This window comes from Falco biarmicus, chromosome 2, assembly GCF_023638135.1.
Source record: "Falco biarmicus isolate bFalBia1 chromosome 2, bFalBia1.pri, whole genome shotgun sequence".
NCBI classification, from domain to species: Eukaryota; Metazoa; Chordata; class Aves; order Falconiformes; family Falconidae; genus Falco; species Falco biarmicus.
Window position 1 is genome coordinate 85,725,220 of NC_079289.1, and position 21,620 is coordinate 85,746,839.

The window sequence follows — 21,620 nt, forward strand, 5'->3', positions numbered from 1 at the left end:
ATATTTAGCTTTTTTTATTAATTTCAAGGGTTAATTAAAGACAATGGAAAGCTAAATAGTGATTACAAATAATCTACTGCTAGAAACGGTAACTGAGAGTCAGTATTTGAAATGACTCATTGAGTCATTATATGATTTTTCTTTCTGAAGTGAATCTGTTGCAATTACTTTTACAATTACCTTTTTTTTTTTCATTTTGAGTAGTAAGGGAGTTTTTCTGTGTTGTGTTCTGATAGAGAAATAAGCAATAGAGCATGCAACTTCCAAAAGGAGTCTGAAATTTAAGTTGAAGCACGGGAGGATTTAATAGGTGAGCCTGAATTAATTGCTTAGCATGAGTAGTCTGAAGCCATACAAGGAACCAATGAGCACGCGTCAACATCTAAACATAAACAATATCTGGAAGGCATAAACTTGAGAGCCAAAACGTTGCCTGCTTGCAGGCACATTAAACTTGGGCAGAAATGGTCAGAGTGCAGGCTAAAGAGTCAATGATGGTCTCAGATAAAATTGGTTTTGTTTCTCTGCCATGTTTGTATTTTTCAGACAGTTCAATAATCTTGAAATTAGACTGCAATGAGTTTTAGTCATAGTGCCAGGATGAATTACACTATTGCCAGTCATGTTCTCTATGATGCAATAAAATGTATTTTTAATAAAACAGAATGACATTAAAACACTGAAGAAGTGGATGGCTGAAGTGGATGTTTTTCTGAAGGAAGAGTGGCCCGCCCTTGGTGATTCAGAAGCACTGGAAAAGCAACTTGAGCAATGTACAGTGAGTATTACTTGCCTGCTTGGCAATTATTTGATTCCACCTTATTCTGTATTTTTTATTTATTTATGTATTTATTTATTTATGTATTTATGTATTTATGTATTTATTTATTTATTATTCTAGCTTATTCTATAAGCTAGGCTTGTAGAGATGTTACACAAATGATTACTGTTCCTAAAAATTATTTCATGTCATAAGGGGGTTGTCTTCTGCAGTGCATTTGAACATCCTGCATTTCCTGGGTTTGAAGGAAAAATAAGGTAAAAAATTGTAAACTTTATTACAGAGAGGAGGCATACAGTGACTGTATCATTCCATATTTATAGCAGGGAAAAAACTTTCTCTCTTATCTCTTATGTAAATAAAAATTATTATAAATCATATCGGACAACTGTTATCTCTACAGAACAGTAAATTAACATAACTTTTAAAATCTGTCACCTGAATTTATGAAGAGTTTGCACAAATATTGGCTATTACTGTCAAACATATAATAAAACTGCCAAAATCTTCATCATCTTTTATGTGTTTACACTTCTAGCCTTTTCCACTGTGTAGGAAGCCCAGGTAACATCTGCAGCACTGAAAAAGGCCTTAGGAAATAAAATTGGAAGTGACAGTTTAGAACTATCTCAGGGCTTAAATAATATTCAACCACAAATTAAATTCTAATAATTGGACATAACCAGAGTATATCACCTTTCAGGTAATTTTCAGGAAGTTATCAGGTGAATTACCAACCCAAGGATAATGCTGGTACAGTTAATGACTTCACAAATAGTTTTTCCACTACTGTGCTGGGATGCTTTTTAGCAAATGTGAATAAAAGATATAGGCATTGTAATAGATATAATATATAGTATATATAGCGTTATATGTCTGTGTATATATAGTATATACATAACATTTGAAATTTACATAATATATGTTTTGCAAATTAACTTTTATCTGATACAGCATTGCTTACCACATTACAGCTGCTCATTACTTTTTAATGCATTTTCATAGCTAAGCTTGTTAATTGTGCTCATTTAAGTGGAGATCTGCATCAAAGACTAGTCAGAATCTTACGTAGATGCATTTTGATAAGGATAGCATACCTGAAAACTGGTGTGAATGCTGCTTGCTAATATTCTGCTATTCCTTTAGGCCTTAGTGAATGATATCCAGACAATCCAGCCCAGTTTGAACAGTGTTAATGAGGTTGGGAAGAAAATGAAAAGTGGAGCAGAGCCAGAATTTGCTTCCAGAATAGAAAAAGAACTAAAGGATCTCAATATTCAATGGGAACATATTTGTCAACAGGTATCACATCTTCTGCTGTGACTCATTCATTTCAAATTAAAAATCAGGTTTCTTATTGGCAGAATTTGTCCTTCTATGCATATCCATTAGATTTGAAACTGAATTTGACATAGTTGGTTCACATTAATTAAACTTCCATTTTAGGAATATTATTCAGTATACAGCCATACATGTAAAGTATATTTCTTTATGTTCTAATACAATATCTTACTATTTTTATAAAAGAAGTTACATACTAATATCTTAGATCTTAACAGGAATGATTTTATGGCTCCTGCAAAACTGGCATGTTAAAGTGGTATATGGGCTTTTGCAAAAAAAATGAGTTCTTTATTTAGTGTTACATTTTCTTTTGCATCTTGTACTTGCATGTCATTACTCCAGACTAAGTAAGACATTAAGGCAGTAAATTGGAATTAAGAGTATGCACACATATACATTTGTGTAAATTACAGTCTCTGATGGTCACACAAATTTGAGAGAATAGGTCATATCAGGCAAGGACAGTTATTTTATTTTAATTAAAGACAGTCATAATAAATACTTTTACAGATTAAGGGATGTAAAAATTACTATTATTTCAATTATGGCCTTTGGATTCTCATTCTTTATGATAGTTCAAATAAAATGTCTTTCAGGTTGGGCTGTGGCGGGCCGTGGTGGGCTGGGACGGGCTGTGGTGGGCTGGGACGGGCTGGGACGGGCTGTGGTGGGCTGTGGTGGGCTGGGTGTTTTTACTGTTTTTTCTACTTGCTCATTCTGTTTTCTAACTTTTTAATGTCTATTTCTGTAATAGTAAAACTATTGCCTTTCAAGGTGGTCTAATGCTTTCTAGAATTATTATTCTTCACTTTACATGTGAAAAATAGCCTTTGTATATTTTTCTGATAAAAACATTTTTCAAAAAAGTTGATCTTTGAAATATGTAAGACATTTTATTGATCCAGTTCTGTAGTCTTTACCCTTCAACTAATGTTGATTTTTTAATTGCTTATTTTTGTAATGTTAATAAGTTGGAATGTCTTTGCACTTCTCTCATAGAAATTTCAAGTAATGCCTTATGAGTTTAGAAGTCTATTACAGTTTTCTTCTGACTTCCCTTAAAATCTGACTGTAATAATTCTGTTCCGTACACAGCACAAATTATTTCCTCTCAGTGAGCATTTCTAACACAACTTGTTCAGTAAGAGCTATTAAACACATGAGTAATAAATATAAAAATCAGTTTGGTCTGTGGGAATTTCATGAAAGAATTTGGAAAAATCAGCTTGGGTTGATATACATGCAGTTAATATGACTCTGAGTACTAACAATTGGCAGATACTCTTTCCAGATGACAGGAGATTACCCTGTCTTCAGGTACAATGACTGAGGGAAGAAGCAATTTTGCAGGGCCGTATATGGTTCTGCTTCTATACTTGTTGAACATCACCTTTTTATTGTTACTCTCTTTTACAAAACAACATGTATGTAGAACAACATTTATACGTAACAGCTAGTCCTCAAGGATGGCTAGTGAAGCCAGTAGCAGTCAGAAACTAAGATCAAATACAGAGTTCCTCTTGTTGTGACTGAAAATTACATTTACCGAAGTAGCATCACAGTGCAGGATATTGTCATGATCAGCTCTGCAAGACTAGGTCTGAAAAACAGCACCAGTGCAACTAACTGGTTTTGTTGTAAACTTCTTTACACCACTGAAAGATGGCTCAGCCAATGGATCAAACAGTTATGGACAATTTTGATAAGTTGATGCAGAATCATAGAAACAAAGAATGGTTTGGAGTGGAAGGGATCTTAAATATCATTTAGTTCTGGTTCCATACATGAGCTGTATAACATATTATATGACCCCTACATAATGACTGGCAAAGGATTTCACAGAAGCATTATTTTCCTTTAAGATAAGTAGTTTCTCCCACTGGGAAGTTCCTTTTTTACTTACCTATTTTTAGGATATACACTTTTCTGAGAAAATCAATAATGACCTCATTAGTAGAAGGGAGCTATGCATATTGCTTTCTTCTCTAGCAAATTGCATTCAAACTGGTTAGAAGGCCATCTGACTTTATAGCTCAAGAGCCTCTGGTTTCATCCTTGGATGCACTTTCATGGTCTCCTGTGGTGGTTCTTTTTACATCTTTTAGAAGATATCCCTGGGTGATGCGTTTTTTCCAGATTTGTTTTCTAATGACCTCAGGATGTTCTAGGATCATTGAAAACTCGTTCTGCACAGCAATGACTCACTAAAAAAAAAGGATGTATGCACATGTGTAATACTTTCTTGATTACCTGTTATTAATATCTATCTAATTCCTTGTTAACATCTGCCTAATTACAGCAATGTAGTATGTAACAATGTAACATACAATGTTACTAGCAATGTGATTAGTATAGGATTTAAATTGGTTCTCTTCAGGCTAAAATATAGTTGTTTCTACAGTAGCTTTGCATTAAATACCATGCAATCTTTTCTTTCTTACAGGCCAATGCTAAGAAGGCAGCATTAAAAGGTGGTTTGGATAAGACAGTTAGTCTCAGAAAGGATTTGTCAGAGATGCATGAATGGATAACACAAGCTGAGGAAGAATATTTGGAAAGAGATTTTGAGTATAAAACACCTGATGAATTACAGAAAGCTATTGAGGAACTGAAGGTAAAAGATTAACTAAATCCTTGATCTGTGTTAAAAAGTTCTTTTGGAAGCTCTCATTGTAAAGAATGTCTAGTCGTTCTTTTAGGAAGGTGTCTTTTGAGGTCTACTTTTTAGCCTAAGTTTTGAAGTGGTAGGTGGCTTGAAATAATTTCTATTTGGAATATGTTGGGAGATCTTTAATCTCTTACAATACTACGTTGATTTTTTTCCTCTTTGTTTTATTGAATACTTGATTTTGATGCAGCTTCCAGATTCTTTTATGTAAGGAATAATTCCTAAGAATCAGGTGTTAGCAGCATTTAACGGATAGAGTGAAATCAGTTTTATGTCTTCTCTTTGTATTAGGGAGGGATAAGATTTAGGTTTTCAAGATGCATGTTGGTGTGTACTAAGTATGCATAATTTACTGTTTCTTTAGTATAGCATTACAGGAACAGCATATTTTGGTCTCAATTAATAATGTTGGTTTCATGTGGGGTGAATATGGCCTTTGGACAAAAACACTAGTTTGTGATACATGCTGAAGCATACTCTTGCTCAGCCACTGGATGTGGACTGATTTTTACTTCATAGGTGAATTGTTTGGCCTGTGCTATTCAGGAAGTCAGATTATATGGCCTTAACAATCTATCCAACACTATGTTCACATACTCTTCATTGTCCATGGGGTTTTGTCAGTGTTTGAGAGTATCTGACCATGCAACCAATGATCTCTTAATTTATGACAGAAATTACTTGATGCCAGTCAGAATATACAGAAAATATGGAAATATATGTAACAAGTTCAATTCATTGTAAGTGAGACATATCATAAAATGGTGTGGGTTGGAAGGGACCTTAAAGACCATCTAGTTCCACCCGCCTACAAGGACTCATTCCACTAGACCAAGTTGCTCAAAGACAGATCCAACCTGGCCTTGAACACTTCAAGGGATGGGGTATCCACTATCAAAAGTAAACATCTGCTCTAGAGATACAGGGTTTTTTTTAGTAACTAAATATCAAACCTCAATTTTATACATTTTACTGCATTAAAAAATGGGTAAGATGTATAGTTTTAGACACAACCCTTATAATCTTTTTCCTGCTGAATATTCTGCACTTCAAGCTGAAGCACAGGCTGTGCCAAAATGTGACACCTCAACCTATGCAGATAACCAGATCGTTTGTCATGCATTCCTTCACCTGCTTATGATGATCCTTTCCCTGAAGGCTTGCAGCCACCTCTTCTGTCACACACAACAGGCAAAATCTAGACAAGAACTCTTTGTTCATCCTGCAGCCCATTTCTTCCCACAGCTAGGGAAAAGGAAAGCCAAGAGCAACCTCGTAAACTTTCTGACAATGGCAGCCTGATCCCAATTATTCTGGTTCATGGACTTTCTCAGACCCAGAGAGAAAGAAGGTTGTTTGGAGCAAGGTTTTGGTTTAGTGTTTTCGGGCCAGGGAGTTCCCATCTTAAATTCCTGTGAAGACCAGTACACACTGATGCCACTATGTATACCATCACTCTGTTTCCGGTAGCAGTATGTCTGCAGTCATAGACACCATCCCATTATAAGCACCCAGAGGAAACAATGCTAGGTATGATAATCTTATATTTTACAAATGAGACAGCATAACAAGAGGGGGAGTAGCAAAAGATGGAGGAAGAAAGTTGGGAATTGGGTTTATCAGGTGTTGTGCTTATATAGGCTAAAACAGGGAAAAAGTGGCAGGTTGATGGTACCAGATCAGTTATATAGGATTTTTTAGTTATGGGTTTATTTCACCATCCATTTGTTTTTCTCTGTGTCCCTTTGATCTTTATATTTCCTATGTCTGTTAAGCTGCTTTGCCTAGGGTCTGATGCAGAAAGTGCTGTTAGGCAGACACTCCCTTTTCACTTTGTCCTCTCTCCATGTTAGGTTAGTGTTCGCTGGTCGTGATTAATGGAGTTGATTTTTCCATCTCTGTAAAGTGAAAGAATGGAATCAATATTAATACTCTAATAAAAGTGTGAAATATACACTGGAGAAAAAATTATTTTCTCATTTTCTCTTTAAATGCAGGTTAATGACAGTGGCAAGGATAGAAAAATCAGTCATAAGTATTTTCCTTATTTTCTGTCTTGCTACTTGTGATTGTACCTTAAAACCTGGATACATTAATTTATAACACCACAGTTGGTTTTGGGGTTTTTTTGGTTTGTTTTTTTTTGTTTGTTTGTTTGTTTTTTTGTCAGTTGCAATTCATAAGTTATTATGGCAAAGGTATTTGGAGCATTTCTTGGGGAAAAAAAAACCAACCAAAACAACATAATGAAATGTTTTACTTTTCTGATCTCCAGAAAACTAAACAGTTGTGAGATGTTAAATGGTATTGAGTATCGTGTACTGGCAACAAAAGGAAAAAAGATTGGGTTTGGGTGCATTCAAGATTATGTCAGACAGTCTGGGAATTAAATGGCTCTTGGCATTTTGTTTTGTGAGGTTGCTGATTTTTTTTCCCTCTTACAGAATTCTGTCAGAGAGAATTCTAACAGTTATTAGAAATAAGTTTCCTTCTTAAACCGGGACTACAATTTTTGTTTTTCAGAGAGCAAAGGAAGAAGCCATGCAGAAAGAAGTGAAAGTGAAGCTTATTACTGATTCTGTGAATAATTTTATAGCAAAAGCTCCACCTGCAGCTCATGAGGCATTGAAAAAGGAGCTTGATGTTCTAATCACCAGCTACCAGCGACTCTGCAGCAGACTGAATGGAAAGTGTAAAACTTTGGAGGTTGGATATCTTGTCAGTCATTGTATTTATAGCCCTTCTAACTGCATAAGTAAGGTAGAGAGTAAAGATGTATTAGCATATAGGATCATAAGTAGCCTAAGGCTGTCCTCGCTTCATGAGCCATATACCAAATACCACATACCACATGGTATGAGCCATATACTAAATCTTTTTGAGAATCGTATGTGCTAGAGAGTCATATTAAAAGAGAAGCCTCAAACATGGCTCTTATGTGGAAGACAGCAATGGCTGCTCAGGGTTCTTAACCATCTGAGTTAAGTGAAGAATCTGGCTTCTGTAGCAACCCTGTGACATTGTTTTCACCAGCTCCTCTAGGCATCTTTCTTCCATGGCTGAGATTTTGATTAAATGGCACTGAAGCCAAACAGGGAGTTTTATCTCAGCATGGGAGCAGCATTTGATCTGCTGGCAAGCTGAATATGTCTCATGCATTTTGAGTTGACTCTGCCATTTTGGCCAACCCCATTAAAGACTCTTGCCATAGGACTATTTGCGTATTATACAGTGGTCACAGTGAATCAGGTATGAGTTTTTGTTGTGAACAAATTTGGAATAGATAACTTTTTACAGGACAATTTTACACCTGGGTAAAATTTATCTCCTCTAAATTTCACTGTGACAATTCTGTCTAAGCTGGTAGCCTCTATTTCTCCTGATCATTAATGTTGTTGTTGAGTGTTAATAACCCTCTATAAACTCTTCCTAGACCCGACACATTTGATATGATCAAAGTTAGGTGAGATGAATTGCATTCTGGGAAACTTGATATAAAAACATCCTAATGCATCTCAATAAAATTATATTAACTTCTATTAACAAAAAGGGAGCAAGGAAAAGGTGATTTACAGAGACTTTAAATGTTTTGCTTGTGCATAAAGTGCCATTTTTATTTGCTTATATAAGTATCTTCAGGAACTGTAAAAATAAAATAGTGGACAACAATTTAATTCCAGGAGAATAAGAACATAATTTTATTTTACAACATTATGTTTAGTACTCTAGCAGTTAAGTGGTCTATAAATTGCATTAGATGTTGTTTAAAATTAATTTCCATGAAGATTTCCATCAGAATTCTTGAAAGCTGTGTTTGTAGACATTTTATGAACCTGTTCTTTAAGTAATTAATATACAGAATATATAAGCAGCCTAACTACATCTTGTCAGAAAGATATAAACCTCTAACATGAGTCATTAAAAATTTGATAATTTCTATATTTATATATTACAAGAAAATCTTACAGAAAAGCATTAAAAGTGCATAATTCATAAGACAGAGGATTCAAGTTATGTTTAGCGGAAGTATTCACTTTTTCACGCTATATTCTGTGGTTTTACTCTGTTTAATCAGAATGTTTTGGTTGTGATTTATATCTATTTGGAACATATAAATACTGGGGGGAAAATCAACTAAATGGCACTGTAACCATCAGATATCAACCATGTTGTTTTGGCGATGAAACATGTAATGTTTTAAATGTTTTAATAATTGAAAGTTACCTGTGATATTTTCAATCTCAGTAAACTACTTTTTCTCCATCAGGAGGTATGGGCATGTTGGCGTGAATTATTGTCGTATTTGGATGCAGAAAATAAATGGTTGAATGAGGTTGAAGTGAAACTGAAGGCAACTGAAAATATCCAGGGAGGTGCAGAAGAGATTTCTGAGTCTTTAGATGTAAGTGCTGACTTAAAAAATATCATATCACATGTATTGATAAATTGTAAATCACATTACTTTCAAAACAAACTATGAATCAACGTTACACATAAGAAAGATGCAGATGATTTGGCAAGTTCTGTGTTCTCACTTCATTTAATAAATGAGGTTTTGAATTTGAATCCACCTAAGTGAGACAGAGTAATTGCATGTGTTATGCCTGATGTCATAGACAACTTTTGGTGACAGTAGAATACTTGTTCTTAAAAAACATGGCTTCAATTAAGCCAGTCAAGAAAATGAAGACTTCAGAGAGATCAAGCTTTCATCTTAGTACTGCAGCTCTGTTCACTATTACTTAATTTTTATTCATGGAACTCATTTAAATTTATTCATGGAATTCATTTAAAATTTGTAGAAACTAAGTTAATTAGTGGATAAAAATACAAAATGTTACATTAATAATGCATTTTTTCTTTTGAACTTCATCCAGTCAGATACTCAAGCATTATTTTTTTTAATTTTTAAGTACACAAATAGGCTTACTGAAATCATTGAGCGTAGTCCCTGGTTTTAAAATCAAGTACCCAATTTATTGCTTTGCGAAAATTCTTTATTTGCAGTACAGAACTTGATGTCAAGGCATGGGACATAGCTGTTTATATCTTTTCTCTCTTTTTTTATTGTGTATGAAATGTAAAGTTATGTTTTTAAGGCAAGTTCTGATTGCTCCATAGAATCTTATTTGCAGAAAGGAAAACAAAATACTTTTTTGACCTTGTTTCAGTCTTTGGAACGTTTAATGAGACATCCAGAAGAAAATCGCAATCAGATTCGGGAATTGGCTCAGACTTTAACTGATGGTGGCATCTTGGACGAACTGATCAATGAGAAACTTGAGAAGTTCAATACTCGATGGGAAGAACTTCAGCAGGAGGTATATTTTAATAATTGACCTGTCCTCCCATTAAATTGCTGACAGTCTAGCACCATTAAAAATATAATAGAATAAAATATTTTCTTTGTACAGTTCCTAACCAGTACACAAACAAAGACTTATTTTACAAGTGGATGATTTGCATAGATTTGGTAGGCTAACTCCTGTAGGTAGCAAAGCACCACATAGCTGCTTGCTCACTCCCTATGTCTCCTGGTGCAATGAGACAGGCAACTGTAAAGGGAAAAGCAACAAAACTCATGGACTAGAGATAAAAAACAATTTAATAAGTGAAAGAAAAAAAAAAAAGGGGAGGGGGTGGTTAAACAAGCGATGCAAAACCAATCACTCAACACCAAGAGACTAATGCCCAGCCACTCCCTGAGCAATGGCACTTTTGGAAAAACTACACCACCACCACGCACCACCCCCGGCAACCCCCCTTGCATTGCTGAGTGTGATTCTCTGTGGTACAGAATATCTCTTTGGTCAGTTCAGGTCAGCTGTCCTGGCTGTGTCACTGGGAGGGGCAGAGGGAGAAAGAGGAGGCCTTGGCAGCGTGCAAACACTGCAAACAACAGCTAAAACATCCCTGTGATATCAATTTTGGTTAACAGTCTGGAATAGCACCACATGTACTGCTGCAAGGAAAATTAACTCCATCCCAGCCAATACCAGTACAATAGGTAACCCTAAAATTCCAAAACTGAAGTGACCGTCTAGGGTATTTAATCTTCAATTGCATATTTAGACATGCATTCTCTGACAAAACTGTTATTGAGAAGCAAACTATTTTCAAAATTAAATACGAGTAACATCCTCTTACAGGTGTATTATTTACTAAAAAATAAATAAGAATCTTTGTATCAATAAAAGGTTTTATAAAGACAGAATATTGAAACATGTTTAGCACAAGGACAGTCAAATCTGGCAATATGCTAGATTAGCAATCTTTGCCAAAGACACTATGAAGAAAATTTTACTACTTGTTTGATTATCCCACTAGTGGGAGAGTATATGTTTTTGCTGGTAAATCAATTCAAAACTGTGATACTTGTGCGTGGATATTTACTTTTAATACTAGGAGTTTATTTAGCATATATTTGTGTGCGTACTAGTAGAAACGCATGTATGGCAGAACCAAACAGAATTCACCAAAGAATTCTTAGACAATGAAAGGATACCTAAAGATATAGCGCAACTACTAGTACTTTACTAGTAACAAAGATGGGGACAAACTAAATAAACAAAACAACTTTACAGGACAGTGTAACAAGACAGTTAAATTACACAAGCATTCAGTGCAAATACATGAAAATTGATACTCATGGAGGACCTTTGACTTCATATACAAAATTGTAACTTTTGAGCTGACCGTTACTGTTCAGAAGGTAGATCTTGAAGTTGTGAAGAGAAATATCAGGAAGATTTCAGATTGATACTTGGTAAAGCTATGAAAGGAATTATTAGGGAAAGACCTAAAAAAGGACACAGTCAGTCTTTATGATTGGAACCAGAACATGTTCAAAGATGAGCTACAATGATCGTCAAAAGTTACTCAGTTTCAGTGACACAGAAGATGCTTTGGAAAGCATCCGTGTTAGAATGGTGATAATCTACCATGACGATGATAACATTTTTGCTTCTCTTACGGTCCTTGAAACGTACTTGTTCTTGAAAACAGTGGAAATAAAAGCACTACAATAAAATTAGGGAAGGGTTCTCAGCTGTTCTGAGCTTAAACTTGAAGGGTAAAGGCAGGGAAAGAGCCTGTTTCCCAAATACCTGGTGGTATAGTCAGTGCAAGCATTCACATAGTCCCATTTTGTTGGACAATGTTATAACAGAAAAGTAAACATAACTTTCTGTATGCCGACTCTCCCCCTGCCCCCCACCCCCCCTTTTTGTTTTTTTAACGTCTAACTTATCTTTTAAAGCAGATACATTCCTTGGAATTCTGCTTCTTGGTAGCTGTTGGTTTTTTTCCTGACTTAGAGGAGAAAACTGGGAACATAGAGAGGGCTTCCAGTATGCAGAACCAGGACTTTCAAATAGTGTTACTGAGTGATGGGAGAATACTATTCAATCTTCACAATAATAGAAATTAAATCAAAATTCATGCCATCTGCAGAGGTTAAATGTGGAAAGTACAATATAAAGATGTGTGAAATTCTGCAGAAAATTTGAATGAGTATATAAGCAAAATACATTGGATTTTTTTAAACGGCTTTCCAATTTAATTTAAATACAGACAAAAATCAGGGGAGAGGAATTAATAAAACAAAAAGTTTTATTAATTTTCCCACTGAAGCCTCACACAGGTTTTTTCATAGATTCCTGACACTGAATTGTCTGTGCTGTTTGTGTAGCCCTATTGAAATCCAAACAGCGTGCACTCTCCTTGCATAAAAATCCATTGCAGGCACATAACACTATTCAGCTTGTGCTCAAGGTCACTTCCACTTTAGGCAGTCTAATAGACTATTCTAAAGTGGTTAAGTTATTTATTTTTATTTGAATAATTGTGCAGATAATTACCAAGACAATAAGCTCATGTGGGCAGAAACTGATATGTGAAATATTTATTCACTACTAATAGAGCAACCAAACCAAACCACTACCATATGAATGATGCTGCAAGGCAATGCAGCATGGCTACTGAGATAGAGATTCATTTTTAAAGGCTGATAATGGCTTTATGTTTGTATGCCTTATCTTCTGCACTTAACAAAGTCTGAGTGTGTTTAGTTTGCTTTTGAACATCTGGGACTGATCGATAAGCGACATACCTTTACTTTTCAAGGACTGATTCACTTACAACACTATATATTGGGTCTAAAAAACATGGTTGCCTGAAGACCTTCAAGCTAGTATTGCAAGTGGCTATCATCACTTGTAATGCTGAAAGTTGTTTACATCCTGTCCAGCAAAATTCAGAAATGTCGGCTAGATATTCTTGTGACTAAACTTGCAAAAAACTGTACAAAACATTATTGTTCAGATGGGCTTTACACTAAATTAAATTATTGTTCTTGTGGACTGTCACTTAATTTCTTTTAAGACTCCCCACAAGATTACCTTTTGTATTTGTCAAAGAGCACATCATTTGACACATTTTTTCCGTTTTGTTCTCCTCTCAATATAAGAAAGAATTCTTCATGCCCAATCTCCATGCAATTGCTTTGATTTTTTCTAAGAGGGCTGCTTTTACAAATTCTGAGACACAGAATTTGAGAGGCATAATCTCTCTGTAGTGATAACCTAAACAGATAGAGCTTGTTGCTGTTTGCAGTTTTGGATTATTAGAATTTGTAGAAGAATTAGCTCTAGCTTGGAGGGTATTAAAAATTTCTAGGCCCTAAATGACTTCTTTGAATGTTAGAAAAGTTTTTTCTAGTTTAAGTCTAAAAACTTATCCACTCTGATTCCAAACAAAAAGCAGAGATTAACACATTAACAATTTGATGCAAAACATACAGAGATGTAATATATCTCAGACACAACTGTTATAACACCAAGAATTATGTCAAATTTGAAAGTAATTTAAACAACTTAAGAAGGAATTTTAAAGTTAAAGTTTCCTAACTTTTAATTTTACCCTGTGCAACTAAGCCAAAAAAACCCACCAAAAAACATAATATATATCTGTCTTTCTTAACAGATCCCTTTCCATGAGCTATAATTTGTAAGCAAATTAGTGGATTTGCTTCTGCATTTTAAATAAATATACGCTGTGTTAAAAGTACTATAATTTTTGAAAGTTTTTGTTCTATGTTTTCTCCCACACCACAACTACTGCTTACTGCCTTAACAACAAAACTACTCGGTTTTAACCATAAAACTCTAAGCAACATGTGTGAGTAGTGTCATTAAATACATGAAATATATCATTTAAGGAAAAAGTGACAATGTCTATAAATTTATATAGCTTTATAACATTGAACATCAAAGAATGAGTTATAGTCATAACCAACTGTTTCAGTATCTCCATCTTCCCTGATACTTGATCACCTCTTAGTGCTTCCGTTCCCTTAACGTGGCATTTTGTATGGATAATATGCAATGTTACTATTTCCTAGATTTTCCACTGATCTTTCTTAAATTGTAAACAGATTTATGCAATACTGTATATCCTAAAAATTAAATTATTCTTAATCATAAAGAATAACCAAAAATCTATAAAAAACTGTTGAGAGTTTATTAAAAAAATCAATCCATAAACATCTTTTCTTTTCTCTTTCGTTACGATAGTGCTTAACAGCAGATTATTTTTTTTTGTTTTTATTTTCCTTGACAGCTGTCAACATTTCACAGGCTCAGAAATAATTGAACAGTTGGTTATTTGCCTGAGAATTTTTATTTAGCAATTAACTGTCAGACACTTCCCTTTAGAGACTAAAGCCTTCAGCTTTCCTGACTATGATGTGACAGCAGAGCTGGAGCTTCCTGTTATATCCTCAGACCCATTTATATACTGTGATGTTAAACCATCTATTTCTTCCAGAGAAACAGACAAAATGTAATCTCTTTCAGAGAAAAAAAAAAACCAAACAACCAGCACCCTTCCAAAGCAGAACATGATAAATCAAAATATTTTAATGCTATAGATTTTTACACACAGAGATGTATTAGTTTTAAGGATATATTTGAAACTCAGGTTCACAGATGTGTGTAGTGTCTGCCCCTTCGTGTAAAGCCCTCTAATGCTTACCTCCATCAGTAACCGAGAGGAAGAAGACTTCTCCATATTGTAGCATTCCCCTTGATTTTATTAAGAAGTATTCTGCAATGCCATTAATAGTGCCAGGGACCTGCCTAATGAACAGGATTAGGTTTTTGAGTCAGCTATTGTGTTCTAAAGAAGTATCTTACATTACATGAGTTTATTGTACCTTTTATGAAATGATTGTGAAGACATTTTCATTACATTTGTCATGCAAATTCAGTGGGGTCAGGGTAGAGGCTTAACTTCAGGTGAGCTTGCAGGACAGAGTCTGTTCCCAGTAATCAACAAAGAGACAAAAAATTAAAGCAGCATGCATATATCTCAGAAAATCATCACAAGCGTGAAGGTGCCATGTCCCAGCACTCAGCTCTGTGGTGCTGCTCCTGCTATCAAAATAATTCCTGTCTTGTACCACTGCATTCACATCCTGGTCTGGCATCATCCATTCAGTCATCTAAACTGTTAGCAGTATTTGGAAAAGATGTACTTTCATCTCACTTGGAAGATACAGAATATCATGCAGGTTAATAGACTGTAATCCGATTCTTTGTGGGGACAATGAAAGGAGAAAGTTTTGTCTTTCTGTGTGGGTGTACATGCTTACTTTGTGTGTACATAAAGACTTCACAAGCATGCATATATACATATTTATCTGACTTTATATTTGTTTGAAATCCAGCCTTAAAAATTCAGCCATGCTCAAGCAAGGATTTTCTGTAATTCTTTCTTAACTTTATCTGCTTTAATATTTGATCAATGAGTTTGGAAATGTTTTAATTTTTTCACTTGTATTCTAAAACATGATGTTGATATACATAGTGTCTGCTGATATCAGCACAGAGATGACAAGTATTTAATCACTACATACTTGTCATACAATTTTTAAAAAAATTGTGAGTTTCCATGCAGTGATTTCTTCACTGTATGGATGCAGTCTGGTCCTGAGGCAGGCAGCAAATTTATCTATACTTAAGCAAATTCCTAGCTGAAAATAGTAGTTAGCATGGGTCAGCATTTAACAAAGGGTCAAAGCTTTGCTATAAGTTGTTTTTCGAAAGTATTTAACACAAAATTTGTGTCCTATATATTGAATTCTCCAGAAAGCCCACTCACTTATTTTAATGGCTAATAAGAATGGAACTTTCTTAGTGTCTTATGTTAAATGGTCAGCTTTCCTGAACATCAGAACACTGCAGCCCTCGGTAAGAATGGACTATACATGTAGGTTAGTCCTACCAGTGTTCCAAAGAAAATAGTAAAGGCAGAGAGGTTTTATTCCATGCTTCCAGGAGGATGCCCTTACCCATGATCTGTAGGAAGCTACTCACCCTGCTTCTGCTCTAATGGTTCCTTCAGTCTACTGTATAGTGATGAAAATGGAACGGTAGAGGGTGACTGTGTCTTAGCCAGGCTTACAAATTAGTTGTAAGGAGTGTCAGAGTAAATGAAGCTGTGGGTTTTAACCCTGCTGCTTTGAACAGGCTGAGAACATTGAAATATAAAATCTCAAATCAGATGGTAAAAGTAATTTCAGTAGCAAACCTTAGTACTGTACTATAAAGTTACACTGGTTTAATGGTTCCTTTAGTAGGGTAATAATACCTTTTTGGCTCAGGTGCTTCCATTAACGTGGACAGTGTGGGTCTGATATGTAAAGCTGCTCAGTTCCATAGGAGATTCCCAGAACTGGCAGTGGTGCAAGATTATCTGATCAGCTGTTTTGAAATGGCACAAAGAAGCTTACAGATACAAATATAGTAAATACTGGTTGTATCTCTAGCTAAGTCAACAGCTAGCAAGAATGCTCACAAGAAATATTTTTTTTCATTTTTTAAATTTGAAGGTCTATAAGAATCTGAGTACCGTGAAGAAGGTACAGATGTATCAAATGTTCTCACTGAATTGCTGAGATAGATTTTTGTTCAGGGCAAAATTTTTGTAATGGGTATGAAATCAAATTAAAGTATAGCTGGCTTCCCAAAGAGAGGTAGTGTGATTTGCTTTGAAAAATGACAGGACAACTAGCAATGTTAACTTAAAGAGTGCTTGCTTTCCCCCTCCTCCTTTGAATCATGTCAAAGAAAGCTAGTCACTTTATTCTGTCATCAGCAGTATGGCTGGGCTTGTACAGAGAAAAAATGCATTGCATTTGAGATTTTTGGTAATTATTACGTGCTTTGTATAAAACAGAAAATCTTAGGCAGAAGCTGTAGCCTCAGTGAAATATGAGTCTACAAGTGGAAACAATGAGAGATGGAAGAAAGTACCAAGTTAATTATTACCTGGTAAATACCATATTGAACAGGTACAAATAATAGTTAAAGCTGACCCATTTATGTCAAGTGCTTAATTATACATGTGTTTTAAGGACAACTTGGAGAATTTATTGTTCTGATTTGGTAAACCATGAAGTGAGGACCCCTGAAAGGAAAGCAACCTTAAAAAAAGGATTGTGTAAAAGATGATGGTAGGCAATCCTCTGTGACACTAGCAGTGGAGTAAAGGCAAGAGTCAACTTTCTAGGCTGAAAGAGACTATAATTAGAGTGACAAAGATCCATCTCTCTTTTTTGTTTGTTTTTGTTTTGTTCCAAAGTAGGCACTGCCACCATTCCAGGCAGCTATTTATAGTTCATATAAGAGAGCTACTTCTCAAGAGAGTCTTTATCCCTCTCACTTACTGAAGTGGATTGTCTCAGATGGGATTGTGATGACAGTAACCCTATTCTCAGTAAACAAAATCTCTTGAATTATATAATAAGATCAGGAGGACCGCTATGCCTCAGAATGAAAGACTACACTATCAGCATGGTTTTATTAAGGGGCTTTGCTAACGTTCACTCTGTATAGAAATCCTCAATGCATGCATTGGTTTTTCAGGATCCTACATATTTTAGAGCTTGTCCTTGCAATCTGGGGTTTTGTTTGTCTTTGTTTCTTACTAAAAATAACTGAATGGGTGGCAAAAAGATGCGCAACTTGTCATACAAAAAGGTGGATGAGCACAAGTCCAGAGTACTATTTTTGATTCTTAGCCTGCAGCCTTTTGGAGGGGCAAAAAAAAAGGGGGGGGGGGGGGGGGGGGGGGGGGGGGGAATGTTTATGCATTATTACTGTAAATACTGATAACTTTGTCATTGGTTTTAGGCTGTGAGAAGACAAAAGAGTCTTGAACAGAGTATTCAATCTGCCCAGGAGACTGACAAAACCCTCCGCTTAATTCAAGAGTCTCTTGCTCTCATTGACAAACAGCTAACAGCCTACATTGCAGACAGAGTTGATGCAGCACAGGTCCCTCAGGAAGCTCAGGTAAGTTATATACAGCTTGAACTGATGTGTTTTCTGGTTTTCTCAATCAACCAGGTAATACTAATACTCATACTAATAAAATGGATTTGCAACATGATCAATATAAAAACACCAATAAATTTTATGTAGGATTACTTTGAGAAGATAAGCTAATTAGTAAAGGCCTATTTTCCTTCTGATTTGCATTATATACCTGTCCAGAAGATGTAAAGAACTATCAATGTCATGGAAGACTATGCAAATAAAACGACAAAGATAAAAAATGTGATTCTTTAAAATCCAGTTCCCATCCTGGAAAGAAGAAACTAATAATCTTCATTACTCGTAGATGGCTCTTTTAAAAAGCTGATTAGGTGGCCTAGGGATTGTTACTACTATTGAATAGAAAATTATTGAAACATGAAAACATTGTTAATTATTTCAAGATGTGCACATGAATATACCTTTATTTCCATTTTTACAGCTCACATAAGTTTAACAGAAACAGCTTTTCCCATTCTTTGAGAAGTTTATTGAGCCTTTGAAATAAAAATGTACATCTAAATCTCACTTTTACTCTTCCATTCTTCTTTCTATAACATCTGCTTCACAGCAACACTAAGATGGTAATAATACAAATTAAATAAAAGCAAACATTTCTGGTATAGAATTATTAATATTTTACAATATTATGTTAAAGGATCATTACTGTAAATTCCACCTAAATTTAGGAAATCGGAATACAAAAGTAAACAAACAAACAGAGAAGGTAACAGGGAAATTGAAAACAAGTGCTTTATAATGATTGTAGAAGAGGCATTCAACTGTGTTTTTTATGGCATGCTGGTAGAGTTTAAATTCATTCTAAAAAATTAGTGTCCTGTATGGAGTTGCTTAGATGATCTTAAATATATTCAGAGCTGAATATATGTGGCCCTGAAAATCATGAGTTTTCTTCTTTAAAAATAAAGGTTTCCATGTCTTTTGAATTAAAATGTAGATAAATGTACCTTTCAGTTGCTTTTCTAGTGTATGTATGCTTGTAGGTACATGCAGATTTTGTGTGTGTGTGTGTGTGTGTGTGAATTTAAACAGTTATACTTAGAAAACTGGATCATATTTTCATTTGGCCATGTTTTGAAACCAATTCTAATTTATTTGCTTTTAACTTATAACAATATAAAAATAGTATCATTCAGAGAAATTTCAGTTTGAATCCTAAGCTGTGTTAGCTGTCAGTTGACTCTCTTGAATTATTTCTCTCCTTTCTTGAAATATGAATATTGCAAAATTTTTTATAAAAAAATAGGTTACAAATCAGCATATTTTAAAGAAATATGAATTTAATTTATCATCTTGTAATTATATAATTGTAATACATAAGAAAATTCTGATATGAAATTGTGCTTTTTTCTGGTGTATTTGGACCCTTAGATTGTAGTAATATTTGGTGGTTCTTCATATATCCCAGGGTCGCATCTGGTTAATGTGTGTCCTCAATGACAGTATTGACAATGATTACAGACTGTGCAAAAGGAAGTAATTCAGAACTTCAACAACCCAAACAGCACAAAACTCAACCAACCTTAATTAGCACACTTCCATGGGAAAATTTCAGCTCAGTGCTTTTGCAGAGCTTGTTTTTGTTCTTGAGATTTTATTGTCTGATGTCAAGTTCACCTGATTATACTGTGTGCGCTGTGGGAAAACCAGCATAGAGGCTGCTGAGTTTTTCCCTTTCATGTTTTTATTTTAAGATGCCAGTGGGACATAATGAAAAAAAAAACTTAACAATGGAAATGACTTAATGCAAATACTGAAGTCCTCTGAAGTTTACTCGTGAAGTACTTTAAAATCCTTGGAGGGAAAGGGAATAAACAATCAATTTTATGTGGGTAAATATACTGAGTCATTCCTTTAGTGAATGCCCCTGCCAGCTGATGGCAGAATAGGCGCATACTGAATGGCTACATCTCCTGTGGAGCTTCCCCTGGCACAGCTCTTTTGTGGAGCTGAAAAGAGTTCATTCATATAAGATACCCTACAATAATGTCTGCACAGCTGGAATGGGAATCTTGCAGTCAGTTATGTTGGTTTCTGGGCAGGGGTCAGTTTATCCATGTGGAGGCATTTAGCAAATTCTTCAGCAATATGTGTTGCAATTTTAAAAGAACATATGGGAGAATTTATTATCAGAAAGCTGTTGAGAGTTTGGGAGGTCTGTGTGTTTGCATCAAAAATTCAAATCCATTTAAAGCATTAATAGGAGGAATAATCTTTCATTCAGCTGATCGGAAATGGATCTGAGAAAAAATTACATGTAGCTCCTATTTTTAAGTTACAAGATCAGTTTAGTTTATTCGGAAAGTTGACACAAGGAAAAGGCAATTAAGTATGTGCTGTTCAACTTCTCCTCTGGATCATTTCTTTAATGTACTTTGTACGCTGCTTACTGCACCACGTGGTGCTGAGAATGTAATGCTAGAGAGCCACTGCCACCCAGCTTTTGAGTACAACTAAAGGTGCTGTATTCAGACAAAACAATCTAACAACAACCACACAGATAAATCAGTTCAGATTCCACAAGTTATAATGATGAAAAAAGCTGGAATGAGGTAAAGTCTAAAACAATATTCCAGAAGCAAAGTTTATTTGTTTGTATGCTTGATCTCATGATCCCAACTGAAGTCTCTTTAATTCCTTTAAATTTGCCAAGAAATACAGGGAGTGTCATCGTCACAAGCATTTGCCAGTTGCTGACTTTTTTTCAAGTACTCTTTAAATGACATGTAAATCTGTATTGAAAATGTGACATTTATATGAGAAAGTATTTCTCAGATAATTATTTGTAGCTTTGTTACTAAATAAATTATGATGGGAGAGAGATTCTCGACTTTGTACTTCTGTTTAGTCTGGGTGATTACATTGTGGGGGTTATAAAGTGAGACAGTAAATACACTTACTTCATTGCTCATCTGCACGTCACAAATCATTTGTCTGTCGTTCTCCCTGTAGACTTACGTAAAATGCAACGTGGTGAATAAACAGGAGTAATATACTTTGCCTTTTCAAAAACTCCTTCCTTAATTTCAGTTCTGTTGTGATAAACACTACATACCTGACTGTTTTCTAAGATGGTTATTAATCTGTTTTTTTAAATATCATTGTGCTGTGTTCAGAACCAAAGTTAATGTGGTGATATAATGGCAAAGTTGTTTGGCAGTGCAATGTGTTACTTAACAAATATAATGCTTTGTTTCATTGCCTTCAGGCTAATATTTTGGGGCAAAAAAATCACAGTTGTCTACTTAGTAAAATGTCTGATGTTAAAGGAATTTAAACTTACTTATCCTCTCCCGTAATTATTTTGTTCAGCGATGTGTAGATCAGTGGTCAAGGAGGGAATAGCTGATAAGCATTATTCAGAAGTGTAAACTTACATTTTGTTTTGAATATAGAAGTTCTATGCAGATATCTGTACTGTATGGATTCT

At 34.9% G+C, this 21,620-nt stretch overlaps 1 protein-coding gene across 12 annotated transcripts in view; it reads left to right on the forward strand.

Moving 5' to 3' along the window:
- Positions 1 to 21,620, forward strand: part of DMD (dystrophin) — a 1,162,034-nt gene that overhangs the window by 449,768 nt on the left and 690,646 nt on the right. For 11 of the 12 annotated variants that reach the window (XM_056326975.1, XM_056326977.1, XM_056326978.1 and 8 more), the window contains 7 exons: positions 665 to 778; positions 1,928 to 2,083; positions 4,569 to 4,739; positions 7,317 to 7,499; positions 9,061 to 9,195; positions 9,965 to 10,114; positions 17,987 to 18,148. In XM_056326975.1, the coding sequence (XP_056182950.1) occupies positions 665 to 778; positions 1,928 to 2,083; positions 4,569 to 4,739; positions 7,317 to 7,499; positions 9,061 to 9,195; positions 9,965 to 10,114; positions 17,987 to 18,148 (1,071 nt within the window). Of the gene's footprint in view, positions 1 to 664; positions 779 to 1,927; positions 2,084 to 4,568; positions 4,740 to 7,316; positions 7,500 to 9,060; positions 9,196 to 9,964; positions 10,115 to 17,647; positions 17,834 to 17,986; positions 18,149 to 21,620 lie in introns of those variants that run through there. The other variant, XM_056326984.1, reaches the window with a different exon arrangement.